We start from the raw sequence: 13,483 nt of genomic DNA, 5'->3' as shown, positions 1-13,483 counted from the left end.
ATCAGCAGAACCAAACAAATAGAGAAAACAGAGCTACCTGGTGGACAGAACCCGGGTTCAGTAAACTGCACGTGCATTATTGACAGGGATATTGACAGGATACATGAGCCAAATTAATGCCAGGTCAGCAGCCACTACAATGGGGACCCCAGGATGCTGGCAGAGAGCAGAGCTCTGGTGAGGGACACATAGGCTTTTAGGGGCTGAAGGAAGCCCCAGGTAAGTACCGTAAATCTGATTTTCTTTTCTTTGGCTCATGTATCCTTTAACACAACAAGTGACTACTTTTCTTGAATTGCAGTTTTCACAAATATATTTTTGCACCATTAACTGGATTCACACTAGACCAGGCCTGGGCAAAGTTTACGCAGTCCAGACCACATGCTGTGGACCATGCGCCACAATCACCTGATCGCCGCTTCCAGGCTCGCATTTCCATGGCAACGGCGTCACATGACACTCAGGATGTGCCAGTAGAGGAATCCGGCCCGTCCCTACAACCCGCGGGCCATAATTTTCCCAGAGCTGATTTAGACCATAGCCATAATGTGGATGACCATAGCAGTTCTGATGCACTATCCGCTGTCTCCGTCCACTTCCAATCTGGTTTCCATTATTTTATCCAACAGCAAGGTAGACTTCCAGAACACTTTCACTGCTCTGGACGAAATGGTAAAGAGGATAGAGTGTTAATATACTTACCTTTGTTTTAGTTGAAATTCCATCAAATGAAACTAAGGAAAGAATAATGGACAGAAATGTACTTTTCTTTTTGTATCACAATAATCTGCAGTGGGAAATGAAATGGAGCGGTGTAGGTATTTCTTTTCTTCCCTTGTTTTTTGGCACTCCCTTCCTTCCCTACCAGGCATGTCCGTTTTTGGTTTAGTCAAAGAGAACCTGAGGCGGATGAAAATTCCAAAGTCACTTACCTTTGAAGAGGCAAGTCTCTGAATCCTCCAGAGGCTTCCTGTGCCCTTCTCTAGACCACCACCCCTGCTCAGGTCCCTGTGAAAGTTCTTGGCTGCTCTCCTCTTTGTGCACAAGCGTGGGTGCACTGTATCTCTGCAAGCATGAGCGTGCCTGAGCAGTAATACAGAGCCGCTAGTGGGCAAGAGCTTCGGCTTACTGCGCAGGCGTGACATACTCGTGCATGCGCAGTATGCCTGTACTCGTATGTGGCAGGGAGTGCAGCCATAGTAACATATTCTAGGGTTCCTGGATCACAACAGAAACAAGCATGCATCTAATCTTGTCAGATCTGACAATGTTAGAAACACCTGATCTGCATATGCTTGTTCAGGATCTATGGCTAAAAAGTATTAGATGCAGAGGATCAGCAGGACAGCCAAGCAACTGGTATTACTTACTTAACCTCCCTGGCGTTCAATTTCCACAGGATTTCTGTGCAAAAAGTGGTTCAATTAATTTTCATAACCTTTTTTCCTGTAAATTACCAAAATGAGCCAAACAGTTTAGTATACATTATGGGAATAATAAAAGTGTCAAACATAAAATCTTGTCAAAAAATAAAATAACATTTATTAATCACAAACAAAAATATCTTGCATTTTTAATAAATGCAGTATTATATGGAGGCAGAAAAAAAATACAGTATAGGGGTTTACTCCTAAAACACCTCCTTTGTGTGATTATACCTTGAAACAAGAGATTACACAAAGTGCCACATCACAGTCCGGGCAATAAGTACAGGTCTCCTTTTGAATTTTTTTTCCCATCAGCAGCAGACCACACACCTTCTTGTGGGTTTTTCCTTGTGTGCGGTCGCTGGCAAATATTCCACAAAGTGGTTTCCAGAAAGTCGTGCCGGATTCACAACATAGGACGCTCTGCGCCCTGGTCTAGCTGACTCCGGTGGGGGAAGCTTTGCACAAATGGCTTCACACATTTGCCACACAGTCATGGTGCGGTACAGGCCTTTCACTATGTTTTTAGTAAAGCACAAACGCGTTCCACAGTCATTGTTCCAGTAGGTGGCGGAAATTTTTTTTTATATTTCCGCTGCTGTTTGCGAACAGCCAGGAAAAAGTCATGGCTGCATAAGCCCTGTTCACACCTCCCATGGTGTGGTTGTAGTCCATGACTGCTTTGGGCTTGTCCACCTCCTTGCTACCTCTGGTAGTGGTGCGCACATTTTTAGCATTGTGCACCGTGCTGTGGATGCACACGTCCCGTTTGTCCTTCCACCGCAGAGCCATGATTTTGCCCTTCTGCCAGGCAACAACTTCTTCTTTCTTCAGCTTCCTGGCAGAAAAGTCCGGTGGCATATGGCGTTGGTTAGGCCTCACTATGCCATATGCGTCAGTCTTGTGCTGGATCAGGTGCTCATACAGTTCTGGGGAGGTATAAAAGTTGTCCGTAGTAAGACAGTACCCCTGATCCAGCAATGGCTCGATAAGCGTGAGCACATAGGAGGTAGCACACCCATACTCGCTGTACTGCAGAGCAAACTTGGTGCCTTTGCCTGTGTACACAACAAAGTTCCAGATGTATCTGGACTGGGACTCACAGAGCATGAAAGACTTCACCCCAAAGCGGGCCCTTTTTGATGCAATGAACTGCACCCAGCTGAGTCTACCCTTGTGTGCCATGAGACTCTCATCCACGGTATGTAGGCACTCCGGAAATTGCCAATAATGAGCTGGTAAATGTCCCATATTTTCTTCAGTTTGGGAGCGGGATGGGTGACCTCATCAAAGTCCTCATTGTTCCCGTAGTGCAGGTACTTCATGATGAGGCTGTAGCGGTACTCTGGCATCACAGTACCAAAGAACGGTGTGGCGAGGATCTCGTTAGTGGTCCAGTACCACTTCTGCAGCGGCTTCCCCACCACTCCCTGGAGGATAATGAGGCCCAGGAACACCCAGATATTGTCGCTGGTGACAGGTTCCCACTTCCTGCTCCTGGAGAACCTGCTGCGAGGAGCACCCTGCTGCTGCACTGCAAAGCGATTGGTCTCCTCCACGATCATCTGGATGACCTCATCGCTCAGAAACGGTTCCAAGTAGGCCAGTGGGCTGTGGTCACAGTCGATCTTCTGCCCAGGTACCCCAGTGAAAGGGAATCTAGGGGGCGGGGCTTACGTCACACACTCCAGCTCACACCAAGTGCGTGCACCACCTACCCACCTCTCACCATCACTCTCGCTGATGCTGCTGGTCTCGGATTCAGATGAAAGATCTCCGGGGACATGGCAGTCTGTCGACTCCCACATCACTGTGAGAGGGACGCCTCCTCGAGCTCAAGGCCATGACCGTAAGCAGGATACGGGTCAACCAAGGGTCAAAGGTCAGCGACAAAACCAAAAAAAAAAGTCTGCAGCAAAGATAAGCAGAAATTACAGCAGTCGTTAATACGACTATACCGCAACTCTGAATAAATCTAAGGCAGAAAGTAGCAAATAAGAAATCAAAGCACAGAAATCACAGGATGCTGAGCTGTAAACAACTAGCACTGGACTCTGGGCTTCTGAAAAGAGAGAGAAAAAATAACTGCCAAGCCTTTTTATATTGTATTGGATTCAATACAGGTGTTTGTATTGAACCTAATACAAACACGTTTGAAATATACTGCAGTGATTGGTTGTGAATTACTCTGTGTGTAATGATGTAATTCATGTGCCGGTCAGTATGGGGCACATGATATAAGTCATTACACTTTGCCTGCACAGCGCCATCTTGCCTTCCAGAGGAGAGGGGACATAGGAGCAGCAGAGGTGCCTGCGATCGCGCTGGGGAGGAACATAATGATAGGGGGACTGACACAGAGGGATCCGCAGCTGCAGGAGCTCAAGGAGGCACCCAGGATCGTGTTGGGGAGGACTGCACATCCTCCATCTTGCCTACCGAGAAATGCAGCAATGATGGGGACACGGAGGGAGTCGCGATCGCGCTGGAGTGTGATGAACATCACTCATTTTGCCGGCCAGCATGCTCAGCAAGGAGAGGGGGACACAGCCTACAGCAGCGGCAGGAGCTCGCGGAGGAACCCGCGATCGCTCTGGTGATTGATTTTACAGCATGACGAGCTACGCTCGTCCATACCGTTCTCAGCATGTTTTGTATGAACAAGCTCCATACCGCTCAGAAGGTTAAAATGAAATAAATGTGGCAGCCTCCATATACCTCTTTCTTCAGTTGTCCTAACACAGCTGGAATGGTGTCATACTGTTTATTATACCAATAAAAAGTTAAAATGGCACTTAACATTTAAATAACTAATTCTTAGCTTTACCCTCACTGCTATCCTACTTTTATAAATAAATATGGATGTTTATAAAATCTTCTCAGAAAATGTTTTAGCTGGTGTTCACCTTATTTGGTTAATGGTAGCCTCTTCCCCTGTGATGCACTGCTGAAGCGAGGGTACATCAAGCATCACATGAAAGAAGTGTCGCACTCTCAAGGAAATGCCAGCAGTGGAGGAAGATTTGATCTGATCTAATATACATACTCCATTGGGAGGGAGGGAAAGGAAGCAGTGGGCTGGAGGAAGGAGCTTAACCACTTAACGACCAGCTAACGGCGCATCGTATGAGCGGCCTTTCCGTGCCAGTGCACGGAGGGTGTCTCCGTGAACAGTGTGCGAGCCACCGATCGCGGCTCGCACACGTAATGTAAACACGCGGGGAAGAAATCCCCGCTGTTTACATCATACGACGCTGCTGCGTAAGGCAGGTCGGCGATCGGCCGGGGATCACCGGCATATGATAGGCTGAAGCCTATCCTACAATGCGCAGGATGGATATCTGTCCTGCGCCACCTAGGGAAAGGAGGGGAGGGAGGTAAGCGGGGAGAGGGCGGAAAACGCTGCGGAAGGGGGGCTTTGAGCAGGACATCCCACTAGTGGGAAAAAAAGCCCACGCAGCACCGATCATTAGAAATTCGCCTGGTCCTTAAAGAGACACTGAAGCGAAAAAAATATGATATAATGAATTGGTTGTGTACTATGAATAATTACTAGAAGATTAGCAGCAAAGAAAATATTCTCATATTTTTATTTTCAGGTATATAGTGTGTTTTCTAACATTGCATCATTCTCTAATATGTGCAGATTACACAACACTCTGCATTCAAAATGATTCTTTCAGAGCAGTCTGTGAACTAATGACCTCTCCTCTGGCAGAGAAAAAGAAAACTGTTCACTTACAGTTGAGATAATAAAAGTCAGAAGACAGCCCTCTCCACGACTTTGAAAGTCGTAGAGATTAATGGCTTTTTTGCATAGAGATAACAAGTGGAGTTTCTTAACTCTTCCTGTACTGGAAACAATTACACTGATGTATCTGATCTTAATGTTTTATTTCTTAGCTGTGCTACACATACAAATCATAATATCATAAAAAAAAATTTGCTTCAGTGTCTCTTTAAAGAGACACTGAAGCGAGAATAAATCTCGCTTCAGTGCTTATATTCAGCAGGGGCATGTGTGCCCCTGCTAAAACGCCGCTATCCCGCGGCTAAACGGGGGTCCCTTACCTCCCAAATCCCCTCCGTTGTGCCCGGGGATCTCTTCCTGATTGAGGCAGGGCTAATGGCCGCAGCCCTGCCTCACGCGCATCTGTCAGCGCATATCTCCGCCTCTCCCCCGCCCCTCTCAGTCTTCCTTCGCTGAGAGGGGCGGGGGAGAGGCGGCGATGCGCCGCTGATAGACGGCGCTGAGAGGCAGGGCTGCAGCCGTTAGCCCTGCCTCAACAGCAGCAAAATCTACGACCAAGTTGTTTGTAGATTTTGCAGGGTTGGGTTTGGGGGTAAAGGGACCCCCGTTTAGCCGCGGGATAGTGGCGTTTTAGCAGGGGCACACATTTATTCTCGCTTCTGTCTCTTTAAGTGGTTAATGGCAATATACACCTGCCAAGTACAATATGCAAGTACAGTAAACCAGACCGCAGTAATAGAAATGGGGGCATCAGTCAGGTAAATTAACTAATTAATCATTTTTTTAAATACATCTATATTAGGCAACATGTATTATGTTACTTGTATTGAATTTTGAGATTAGTTTTGCTTGAAGTTGTAGAAACTTGTATTAAACAATAAAACAGATGCATGCCCCTCTTTTTATGTTGGCTCACTCCAGTCTCTGTCTCGTCTATGCATTTCGTCCGAATAATCATGGACTCCTCGGGGGCAAAATTGCATAGTGGCATCTTCCAAATTGATATGCTCTAGCACTACAGTCTTGTTCATGTTTATATACTAGTACTACAGTTTTGTTGAGGTTTATATTATACACCAGCAATTAAATGCTTTTCATGAAATTGCTAAACAAAAGAAAAATGTTTTTTTCTTCAAACAGGAACAATAAACTTTTTACACGCGGACTGTGATAAGTTCAGACATCCTCTTCTGCACATTCAGAAGTCACCTGCAGATTGTCCTGTGATCGCAATTGATAGTTTTAGGCATATGTACGTCTTTCCAGATTTTAAAGACTTATCGTAAGTATTTTCATTTCTTCTATTAAAGCAGTTATACACTCTGTGCGGAAGCAAGACATTAGTGTGAGTAAGGTCTTATGGAAGGTTGCCTGTACCAAGTGCTGCATTTTGGTTCCGTGTCTTGGTAAATATATATAGAGGGTAGGTCAAGTAATCTTCTGAAAAAAAAATTAAAAGAAGGACAGGAGCCCAATATGGTGCAGTATGTTGCGGATAAATGTGACCTAAAACACAAGAACAGGGTACTCGCAAACCAGGGTTGCTAAACAGTAACCACCTTCTGCTCCTCTGGGGTATACCTGTCCTGCATTCAGGGTTGTGATGGTCCCTCTGTGGACTGGTTGCTCTATCTAAAAACAATTAAGGTAGCCATACACTGGTCGATTTGCCATCAGATTGAACAACAGATAGATCCCTCTCTGATCGAATCTGATTGGAGAGGGATCGTATGGCTGCCTTTACTGCAAACAGATTGTGAATTGATTTCAGCATGAAACCGATCACAATCTGTGGGGGTGGTGCTGCCGCTGCCCCCCTGCTCGCCCGCATACATTACCTGCTCCGCCGGCGCGACTCCCCCGGTCTCCGCTGTCTCCTTCTCCGCGCTGGTCTCCGGGTCCGGCAGGCTTCACTTCTTCCTGTCTGGGGGAAGTTTAAACAGTAGAGCGCCCTCCTGTCCTGCCGGGACTGGAAGAAGTGAAGCCTGCCGGACCCGGAGACCAGCGCGGAGAAGAAGGCAGCGGATACCGGGGGAGTCGCGCCGGCGGAGCAGGTAATGTATTGCAGCTGTATTGCGTCGGTCGTCGGGCATTCAAACGCCGCTATCAACGCACTCCCGACCCGCCGGCGATCGAGAATAATCTTCCGCATGGACGAATCGACGGGAACGATTGATTTCAGATGGAAATCGATCGTTCTGTCAGTGTTTGCGCAACGATTTCACAGCAGATTCGATCACAGTGATCGAATCTGCTGTATATCGGCGGCAAAATCTTTAGGTGTATGGGCCCCTTTAGGGACCAACATCCCTTCCCTCCGTAGGGAAAGTGACACAGATGTAGGAAACAAATTGAGAGGTGCCCAGATGTTACTGGATATGCACGGAGGTATCTTGATGATAAATAAGGAAGGAGGTAGCTTCCCTCAAGAAGAATGTTTAAGCTTGTAATTTATAAGAATGACAATTTATTAATGTGGCAAGAGCGCGTTTCATGAGTCACACGCTCATTTCCTCAGGACAGTAAAGTGCCAGAAATGCAGTAAAAGCCACTGGGCTCCTTTTACCTGCATCTCTGGCATTTTACTGACCCGAGGAAGTGAGCGTGTGATTATCGAAACACGTTGCCTCTTGGCGTATTAATAAATCATTGTCCTTGTAAATTTACAAGTTAAGACATTCTTCTTGAAGCAAGCTACCTTCCTCCCTTATTTATTATCAAGATGCCTCCCATACACATCCGATAACATCTGAGTGCCTCTCAACTTGTTTCCCACATCTGGTGAATATACTGTACATAACTTCCTTGTCCCAGAGCTAGTGTGAAAAACTTAGAGTCTGAAGCGAGAATAAATCTCGCTTCAGACCTCATAGTCAGCAGGGGCATGTGTGCCCCTGCTAAAACGCCGCTATCCCGCGGCTAAACGGGGGTCCCTTACCCCCCGAAATCCCCTCCGAACAGCGCATCCCCTTTTCCGGATTGAGGCAGGGCTAACCGCCGCAGCCCTGCCTCTTGCGCATCTGTCAGCGTGTATCTCCGCCTCTCCCCCGCCCCTCTCAGTCTTCCTTCGCTGAGAGGGGCGGCGGAGAGGCGGCGATGCGCCGCTGATAGACGGTGGGGCTGCAGCCGTTAGCCCTGCCTCAACAGCAGCAAAATCTATGACCAAGTTGGTCGTTGATTTTGCATTGGGGGGGTCAGGGACCCTCGTTTAGCCACGGGATAGTGGCGTTTTAGCAGGGGCACACATGCCCCTGCTGACTGAGACAAGAAGCGAGATTTATTCTCACTTCAGTGTCTCTTTAAGCCACTATGCAGCACATAACACCATGACATTTTATATATTTATATTTTTTCGGTTATTAACTGAAGACATAGACAAGGAATGGTAAACTCAACGAGCACTTAATTAGAAACAATAAAGGAATACTAAGTAAGAAAGATAGGAAAGTGATACCTTGTAGTGCTTTTCTTCCAGAGAGACAAACCATATGGACAAAAATGAGAAAAATGACACTCTATCTAGTAATCTACATAGTATAAGTGCTATGCACCCGAACCGGATATACCACTGTGACATGTGTCAACAGGCACCTGATGATGGAAAGGCGACTCACTCCCCATTCGAGTGCCTCCCTCTCTCCTTCCCTATGCAGAGTCCTGACGAGCGTGTAAATGAGAGGTTACTCACCCTGCTCTCAGCATTCCACTGACGAGATCTCACTTCAGTTAGGGGCACCTCTAGCTACTTAATACTGAGGTTCCTCTAGATACTTAAAGGTCATTTGAGGCGAAAGTAAACAAATTAAATAAACCATTGTATCTATCTTCCTTCTCCTAAAAATGACTTTTTTAAGATATTCCACAGATTTATTTATTTTTTTTCAGATTCTTTTATTTTAATATAAGATAGATACAGTGAAATGCATATACAATTAGCATAAATGTCATAAGTCATAACATGAAAAAACAGAGCACCTGGAAGATGTATCACCAGACCTATGTAGTTAAGCAATAACAGGATATGTCAACATATAGGATCAGTGCCCAATTCAGTTTCGTATGAGGACATAAAAGAAAACATATATGAGTCTTGGGGTCCTGGAGGAGAAAACCAGTGGTCACATAATGTCATTACTTTATATATTTAGCTTAGTATGTAATATAGGTAATAAGACCAACGTAGTAGGTAAGACATTAATTGTTATTATCACGGTTTCCCTGGGCCCATGGGGGTCATACACCAGGGAGGCCTATAATAGAGAAAATCTAGTCTCACCTGTTGTATCTAGAGAATATTATTCTCCTCCGTTCATTCTGAGTGTATAAAAAGAAAAAGAGGAAAAGAAAAGAAGAGAGAAAAGGAGAAGATGTGAGCGGCCGTGGTAGGAGTCCAGAGCGAAGCAGCGAGGAACCCCGGGTAGGGAGTGAGTGTTCTCTTCTCTCCACGCCAGGGGGGAGGAAGTGTGTTAGGCAAGACTAATTAAGCTATCTGGGAGGGTGCATGCTCTGGGCCATCTAATTAATTATTAGTGACTTGTATCGTTGCGTTTCTTGGAACTCAAACCAGCTAAACCATGTCCTCCAGTACTGGTCATGTCTATTATGTAGCGTGGCCGTGAGATCTTCCATGTGTTGTATCTGCCCTATCAGCTTCAACCAGTCACCAATTCTGGGCGGCTCTTCCGACTTCCAGAGCCTGGCAATTAGAGTCCTAGCTGCGTTAATTAGATGTCTTGTTAGTGTTTTTTTATATCTTCTGATGGACCAGGTGTTGTGATGTAGCAAGAAGAAAGCTGGAGAGTCAGGTGGGAGAAAGTCAGTTAGCTCATGCATAATGTTTCTAACATCCGTCCAAAATTGTGTGAGCTTAGAGCAAGACCAGAATGTGTGAACTAGAGTTCCCACATCCTGCCCACACCTCCAACACAAGTCAGATACATTGGGAAACATAGTATGTAAGCGGGATGGGGTCAAGTACCATCGAGTTAATAGTTTATAGCCTGACTCCTGGAATCTAGAAGCTAAGGATGATTTGTGAGCAAAAATTAGAATCTTGTCCCATTGCTTGTCTGTGAATGTTAATCCCAAGTCATGTTCCCATTTGTCCCGAAATTGGGCTGATGGTGTGGCAACATCGTTTAGGATAGAGTACATTAAAGAGACTGTTCCCCGTATTTGGCCCTCTTCCATGCACGTTCGTTCGAAGATAGTGAGAGGTCTGTTATAGCTGGATCTAGGTCCTTGGGACAGGAGGAAGTGCTTAAATTGGATCCAGCTCCAGGGATCTAAAGTCTGTGCTCCTACAGTTTGGGCCAGTGTCTGAAGGTGTGTCCAGTCTCCATTCTCTAGCATGTGATGGGCTCGTATAGTCAGTCCCCTCCTCCAGCTTGGGTAACTCTTAGCTGGTAAGCCTGGCGGGAAGGCAAGGTTATCCAGAATGGGCAGGAGAGGAGTGGGCCAAGGAGATATTAGGGGTAGGTGCCTATACCTAGCGAAAATACTGATGGTGTGAGCTACCATAGAGGCGGCGGGGTCAGAGATTTTCCTGGATTTAGTGGCCCACGGGATGTTGTTTAACTTATCCTTTAAGAGCTCTTCTTCCATTCCTACCCATCGTTTATGGCTAGCATGTCTGTGCCAGTCAATAATGCGGATAAGCACCGCAGCGGTATAGTATAATTTAGGATTAGGAACGGCCATTCCCCCCAATTCCTTGGGAGCTGTTTGGGTCTGATATTTCAACCTGGATTTACGGCCATTCCAGATGAATCTGGAGAAGGCTCGGGTCACCATCTTGAAGAACGAGGATGGGATATAGATAGGAAGGGTCTGGAACAGGTAAAGTAGCCGTGGCATAATTGTCATCTTTATTATACTGGATCTTCCAAACCAGGAAAATTGCTGTTTGTTCCAGCTTTGGAGATCTTCTTTGATTCGTTCTAAAGCGGGGGTGAAATTATTGGAGACTAAATCTCTTGGATCTGGTGTAATGTGAACCCCTAGGTATTTCATGTAAGTTGGGGGCCATTTAAAAGGGAAGTTACTTTGAATAGTGGACTTGAGAGTTTCTGGTAACAGGACTCCCATCGCCTCGCTTTTATCATAGTTGATTGACATGTTTGAGAGAAGCCCATATTTCCGAAATTCCAGAAGAAGGTTGGGTAAAGAAATATGTGGGTTGGTCATATAAAATAGCATATCATCTGCGTAGGCAGCGACCTTATGCTGGGATTTCGGAAGCTGCATCCCCCCAATGTTGGGATTGTTGCGTACTGTGCAGAGAAAAGGTTCAAGGGTCAGTGCAAAAATGAGTGGGGAAAGCGGGCACCCCTGACGAGTGCCATTTTGGATGTTGAATGTGTCTGACAGAGTTCCATTAGCTTTAACTTTTGCATTAGGACATGAGTATAGGGCAAGGATTCTTTTGCGCATCATACCTCCCAGGCCTATGTGTCGCAGTGTCCCCTCGATGAAGTCCCAGTCCACCCTGTCAAATGCTTTCTCAGCATCTGTAGACAGTAGTAAAGTAGGGGTGGACTGGGATCTCACCCAATGCAGCACATTAAGGGTACGGATTGTGTTATCCCTTGCCTCGCGACCCGGGATAAACCCTACTTGATCTAAATGGACCAGGTTAGGTAGCAGAGGGGCTAGCCTATTAGCAAGCATTTTGGAGTATAATTTCAGGTCCACGTTGAGGAGGGAGATTGGCCGGTAGCTTTGGCATTGGGCTGGATCCTTTCCTTCTTTGTGTATGACAGTGATATGGGATTCGAGCATTTGGGGGGGGAACCAATGTTGATCCAGCGGTTGTTCTGTGATTGTTACAGGCCCGTAATAGGTGCGGGGAGATTAGGTTCCTAAATTTTTTGTAGTATTCTAAGGAGTACCCGTCAGGTCCTGGGGCTTTACCTGTGGGCATTTGTGAGATAGCCGCTCCCAACTCGTCTTCTGTAAAGGGTTCCTCTAAAGCCTCCACGTCTGTCTGTGACAGGCGGGGCATTTTAGATTCCTTCAAATACATTTTAATCTTGTCCCGTTTTTCAGCTGTGGAGAGATTAAGTGACGAGGAGGGGAGATTATATAAGTTAGCGTAGTATTCCTTAAAGATTCTTGATATATCCCTGTATTCATGATGCAGTGTGGATGTCCTATCCTTGATACAGGAGATATAGCTGGAAGTTTGCTGAGATCTCAAAGCCCTTGCTAACATAGAGCCGCACTTATTACCCCACTCATAGAAAGTACGACGGCACCTTTCTGCTGCAAATTTGGCCTTGTGGAACATTAAGGATTTAAGGCGTTCTCTTGCTGCTGTTAGGTCAGACAATGTGGGCGCGGACATATCCCCCTTATGTTTGGATTCTAGTTCGCTAATAAGCGTTAGGGAATCTGTTATATCTTTTTCTCTTTCCCTCTTGCGACGGGCTCCTTCGCGGATCAAAATGCCACGCACAAAACATTTATGTGTTTGCCAGATTGTCATAGGGGACATATCCTCATCCACGTTTATCTGAAAAAACTCCTCAATTTCGTTTTTAATTTTTTGGTAAATTTGCCTGTCTTGTATCAGGGAGTTGTTTATGCGCCATGTGGGCGGTCTGTTTCTAATATTTCCCCAGGATAATTCGATCCAGACTGGGGCATGATCTGACAAAGTCATGTTACCTATGCCGGGGGAGGCAGAAACTGATAATAAGTTGTGAGAAATAAACACATAGTCTATCCTAGTGTAGGAGTTGTGCGGGTGTGAGAAAAAGGTATAATCCTTTTGAGAGGGATTGTGAAGCCTCCAGGCATCTACCAGCTGCATGTCCCGTAGCAAAGCTTTACATTTACGGAGGAGCTTTTCTGAGAGTGGAGATTTCTGAGAGGAGGAGTCTAGTATAGGTTCTAGTGCCACATTTAGGTCCCCTCAGAGAATTATACTGCCTTCTGCAAAGGTGTTTAGTTTGGAGAGGAAATTTTGGAGGAAAAGAGCTTGCTGAATATTAGGTGCATAAAAAGAGCCGATCGTGACCTTTTGGTTGCAAAGTATGCCTTTGATTAAATTAAAGCACCCTGATTTGTCCCCAAATTCTTCTATGAGCGTGAAGGGTGTGTCTTTAGCAATCAGGATTGCAGATCCTTTTGTTTTAGTATCTTGTGGGGTACTATAGAAGGCAGATTTGTAATATCTGCTGAACAATTTAGGTGGCGAGGGGCCTTTGAAGTGAGTTTCTTGTAAACATACTATATTGGCTCTTTCCTTGCGACACAAATTCAGCATAGCTGATCTCTTCTCCGGTATATTTAAGCCCCTGGC

The 13,483-nt window shown here is 45.8% G+C and overlaps 1 protein-coding gene across 1 annotated transcript in view; it reads left to right on the top strand.

Moving 5' to 3' along the window:
* The window catches only part of ERP44 (endoplasmic reticulum protein 44), a 150,613-nt gene that overhangs the window by 118,652 nt on the left and 18,478 nt on the right, over window positions 1–13,483 (top strand). The window contains exon 8 of the mRNA XM_068238311.1: window positions 6,319–6,460. Coding sequence (XP_068094412.1) covers window positions 6,319–6,460 — 142 coding nt within the window. The remainder of the gene's footprint in view (window positions 1–6,318; window positions 6,461–13,483) is intronic.

The sequence above is a fragment of the Hyperolius riggenbachi genome, chromosome 5, assembly GCF_040937935.1.
Source record: "Hyperolius riggenbachi isolate aHypRig1 chromosome 5, aHypRig1.pri, whole genome shotgun sequence".
NCBI lineage: Eukaryota > Metazoa > Chordata > Amphibia > Anura > Hyperoliidae > Hyperolius > Hyperolius riggenbachi.
The sequence above is the reverse complement of the archived record's forward strand: the minus strand, read 5'-3'. Positions and strand labels throughout refer to the sequence as shown.